Source organism: Sus scrofa, chromosome 2 (genome assembly GCF_000003025.6).
Source record: "Sus scrofa isolate TJ Tabasco breed Duroc chromosome 2, Sscrofa11.1, whole genome shotgun sequence".
NCBI classification, from domain to species: domain Eukaryota; kingdom Metazoa; phylum Chordata; class Mammalia; order Artiodactyla; family Suidae; genus Sus; species Sus scrofa.
The window spans coordinates 67,241,725-67,246,904 of NC_010444.4; the positions used below are offsets into that span (position 1 = coordinate 67,241,725).

Consider the following 5,180-nt stretch of genomic DNA (forward strand, 5'->3'; position numbering starts at 1 on the left):
TAGACCCCTAGCCTGGGAACCTCCATATGCTGGAGGCGCGGCCCTAAAAAGACAAAAGACAAAATAAATAAATAAATAAATAAATAAAATATAATGAGTCTAAAAAATTTTAAATAAAGATTCTATGAGATATATCCACATGTTTATTCATAAGAGAACGATTTACAATAATCAGGAGGTGGGAGCAATCCAAGTGTCCATCAGTGGATGAAAGAACATAAATAATGTAATTATACATATGTGTGTATATATGTGTGTATACAGGGAAGGAAGGAAATTCTGCCACGTGCTACCACATGGATGAAAGTTGGGAACATTAGGCTAAGTGAAACAAGTCAGTCAGAAAAACACAAATGTCACTGATACGAAGTATCTAAGGTACTGAATCTCATGGAAACAGAAAGGAGAACAGTGGTTTCCAGGGACTGGGAAGAGGGGGAAAAGGAGAGCTGTTGTTTAAAGGGAATAAAGTTTCAGATTTGCAAGATGATTAAGTTCCTTTTTTTTTTTCTTTTTTTCTTTTTAGGGCTGCACCTGTAGCACATGGAGTTTCCCAGGCTAGGGGTCAAATTGGACCTGCAACTGCTAGCCTACACCACAGCCACAGCCACATGAGATCCCAGCTTTGTCTGCAACCTATACCACAGCTCAAGGCAATGTCAGATCCTTAACCCACTGAGTGAGGCCAGGTTTGGAACCTGAAACCTCATGGTTCCTAGTCAGATTTGTTTCCGCTGCACCACAACGGGAAGTCCAAGATGATTAAGTTCTTATACTTAAAATTTCTAAGTGGCAAATTTAAAAATGGTTAAGATGATAAATTTTACATTATGTGTATCTTAACATGATGAAAAAGAAAAAAATAGTATACTTAGATCAATAAAACAAATATTTCAAAATATTAACTGTTAAATGTAGGTAGTGGGTAAGTGGGTATTCATTACACCATTCTTTCAACTTTTTTGTATGTTTGAAAGTTTTTGCAAAACAAAAAAAAAAGTTGAAAAAGAAAAAATATGTATTTGTGTGAATCCACTTACATGAAATATCTAGACTAATGTAGGAACATTTGTAGGGACAGTGGACTAGAGTTTGCCAGGACCCATGGCAGGAAGAGAGTTTGAAGTGACAAAAAACATATGGAAACAGATTGTGGTGATGGCTGTATGACACTGTAAGTGTAATTATGCTTCAAAATCCCACACTTAAAAATCATTAAAATTGCAAGTTTTATGTTATACATTTTATCACAATTTTTTAAATAGACTGAACATGAGATAGACACTTCATATTCCTTTTAAAGAATTTTGATACCAGCTTTTTTCAAAATAGTAGATTAAATACTTTTCCCACATTATATTGGACTATTCACTGAAACTATAATCCCTTTATTTTTTCTTTTTAGGCCCGAACCTTTGGCATATGGAAATTCTCAGGCTAGGGGTTGAATTGGAGCTGCAGATGCTGGCCTACACCACAGCCACAGCAACATGGGATCTGAGCCACATCTGTGACCTACACTAGGGCTCAAGACAATGCTGGAATCTTAACCCACTGATTGAGGCCAGGGATCTACCCTCATCCTCATAGATAGTCTGGTTTGTTAACCACTGAGCCACAACGGAAACTCCAAAACTATAATCCTTGATTATCAACAATGTTAACCATAAGTTGTGAATTAGAGAAGCAGGCAAATTATGACACAATGTACCTTCTGATTATAATCAACAGATCTGGGGCTTTCTTTGTTACCATGATAAACGTATTTTTAGCTTACTTGTGTGCTACAATAATTAAGAAAAGTTATTTTGGCTCAGGGGTAAATAAAAGACCTATTAATCAGAAGATAAAGCCTGGAAAGAAACCGAAAGGAATTCCCTTGTGGTGCAGCAGGTTAAGGATCCTGAATTGTCACTGCAGTGGCTTGGGTTCTTGCTGTAGCATGGGTTCAATCCATGGTGTGGCCCAGTGGGTTAAGGATCTGGCATTACAGCAGCTCTGATATAGGTCACAGCTATGGCTTGGATTTTATCTTAGGCCCAGGAAATTCCATGTGCCGAGGGTGCACCCAAAAATTTTTTTTTGCATGAGAGCCTTAAGACTACATCAAGTCCTCTATGACATCAATGATAAATCAATTACATTCAATGATTGTTTTAAGTCTGTAGTCTTTATGGAGATGCACTTTCCAGCTATAATTACACTACAAATAGTAAGTGCAAAGTTCTCCCTGCAATCATTTTCCCCATATAAGGAATTAGATTACTTAGGTGGCATACGATCCTATTCTCCGTGATGAGACTGAAGGTGATACCTTATGGGTGATGCTTGATGGGAATTTCTATTATAAACAGACCTTCAATTAGCAGTAGACCCAGGAAAAGAGTCAGTCTTATTTGTCTCTGGGAATCATGTCTAGATATGATGCCTGCCTTTGTTGCAGCTAGCTGAGTCCCTGAGGGGAAGTGGCTCTGGCATGAAGCCATTTCATTGAAGAATGAATGAATCTCTACTGCTCATGCACTTTTTCTACATCTGAAGTGCTTGTAATGGAAAACAGCTGTATTTATTGTATTAGCATATTAGAGCCAGGATTCTATGATTAGAAGAAAAACTTCCTTACTCATCAAGTTCAGATACCTCATGATCATTTCATACTACTGAGATAATTTTAATCACAGCATTTTTATAGGTCATGAACCTGAGTAATGTGGTTGTTGCAAATGTTGCCTCACACATGTACAATTTACCAGGAACCAGACTCAGGGATTCCTGAACTGGGGTATGAAATATCAGCCACCATGTCTCCCAGGATGCTTAAATCTGGAGTGCATTTCACATGGTGCTCTCCATGGAATCAAGCAGAATCTATCTCTGCATGACCACAGCCTTATTTAAATCCTTTCCTTCATCTCTCCACTTTTTCCCACTTCCCTTGTGCTAAGGCATCCCCCACAAATTTATTACATCACCAACCTCTGCCTCAGAGTCATCTACTGTGGGCCCCAACCAAAAACATCATCTTAGAGAATGGATATTTTGTTTCAAACATCAGAGAGTTAGACAAAGAACAATCTGGGTTTAAACCTTAATTTAAAATGCATTAACTGTCATGTTATCTATTCATTTAAGAACCTAAAAAAAAAAAAAAAGAACCTGGTGGAATTCTCTTGTGCTGCAACAGGTTAAGGATCCAGCATTGTCAATGCAGTGGCTTGGGTCATTGCTATGCTGTGGGTTCGATCCCTGACCTTGGAATTTCCACATGCCATGAGCATGGGCCAAAAAATAACTCAATCAATGAACCAAACCAAAAAACCAACCAAACAAACAAATGAAAAATAACCTGATGATGAAAGAGTTAGGCATTCTAGCTCACTAGTATTCTGTAACTTTGATTCATTCTAGTGTGCCTATCCCAAATCTAAGGCCACATCACAGAAAATAAGGTACCCCACCCATGAGTTTCTTCAAAGCTCCTTTCATGTCTCTGTTCCTCAGGCTGTAGATGAAGGGGTTCAGCATGGGAGTGACCATAGAGTACATCAAGGAAGCCACTGCAGTCTTCCTGGAAGATTGAGGAATTGCAGAACAAATATACACTCCAAAACCTGTCCCATAGAATAAGGAAACAGCTGAGAGGTGAGATCCACAGGTAGAAAAAGCTTTATACCTTTTACCTACTGATAACTTTCTCAAAATAGAGGAGACTATTTGAGTATAAGAGAAAATAATTCCAGAAAGGGGGATGACACCTAATATGCTAACTGCAAAATAAAGAAGAATATTATTAATGAGGGCATCAGAACAGGCCAGCTTGATGACCTGAACAACTTCACAGAAGAAGAGGGGGATTTCCAGGTCTGTGCAGAAGGACAGTTGCAGCACCATCAGACTGTGGAGCAGGGCAACTATGGCACTAATGAACAAGGAGAGGAGAATCAGCAGAACACAGAAGTGGGGGTTCATGATGACTGGGTATCTAAGTGGGTGACATATAGCCACATAGCGGTCATAGGCCATTGCTCCAAGGAGAAAATTTTCCCAACAAGCAGAAGTCAGGGCAAAGCTGATCTGGGTGATACAACCTGCATAAGAGATACTCTGATTCTGAGCCTGGATGTTCACCAGGATCTTTGGGATTGTGGTGGTGCTCAAACAGATGTCAGTGAAGGAGAGATTGGAGAGAAAGAGATACATGGGGGTGTGGAGGTGGGAGTCAGAGATGACAGCCAGGACAATGAACAGGTTCCCCAGGATGGTAACCAGGTACACGGATAGGAACAGGCAGAAGAGGATGATCTTCAGTTCTGGATCCTCTGTCAGTCTCATGAGAAGAAATTCTGAAACCTCTGTTTGGTTTCTGGGTTCCATGTTGTTAATGAATCTGATGAAAGAAATGTGGCAACAAAATAATGAAATGTGCAGTCCCTAGACAAACAGCAGGATTTTGTCTTACTGAAACAGAGCCACACCCACCATTTACCTATTAGCTATGGTTGCATTTGTGCTACAAAATTGCAACAAAGACTAAGACTCACTAAGCCCAAAATACTTACTATCTTGTTACAGAAAGGGTCTGCCACCCCCTGATCTAGTTCACTATTTCTACTAGAAATAGTTCACCTGCAGCATTAGCCTAATGTGATACTCTCCCAAATTTGTTGAGGGGAAATTCTTCACTTTAAATTACCGTCTTGGAAATTCACAGAAACAACAGGATTATTGTGAGGTAAACACCATTTGGGGATGGAGGGAGACTCACAGAGAGGGAAAAAAGGAATGTACTTTTCTGCTACTTAAAGAAATTCTGAAGCAGAATATGAACAATTAGGTCCAGACAAGTTTAAGATTTGGTTGTATAGTTTACTTACACTATCTATTGGAGTTATTCTGATCATTTAAAACAATTGGTGATTTTTGTAAAGAGAGATAGTCCATTGAGGAAGTTGTAGATTCTGCCTGGAAACCCAGTGACCTCAGGACAAAGGAACAGAAATAGTACATAGATATTTCAAGAACCAGAGAGGCTAAGGTGAATTTTAGTGAATTATCTCCCAGCTCTGCCATCACAGGAACACAAAGAAATACCAGGCAAGTCTTAAAAAGTCACCCTGTTTTTGAACAGGCAGATTTCTATCCAGGAGAAATACTTAACTTCATAGCAGAGAATACAATAT

General features: G+C 39.1%; 1 protein-coding gene across 1 annotated transcript; it reads right to left on the reverse strand.

Moving 5' to 3' along the window:
- LOC100737876 (olfactory receptor 7G1-like) lies at window positions 3,436-4,380 on the reverse strand. Its single transcript, XM_005652842.1, has one exon. The coding sequence runs from the start codon at window positions 4,372-4,374 to the stop codon at window positions 3,436-3,438; it is 939 nt and encodes a 312-aa protein (XP_005652899.1). The 5' UTR covers window positions 4,375-4,380.

Bases quoted from the DNA above. Each gene is read 5' to 3' on its own strand.
- LOC100737876 (XM_005652842.1), bottom strand. From the start codon at position 4,374: ATGGAACCCAGAAACCAAACAGAGGTTTCAGAATTTCTTCTCATGAGA.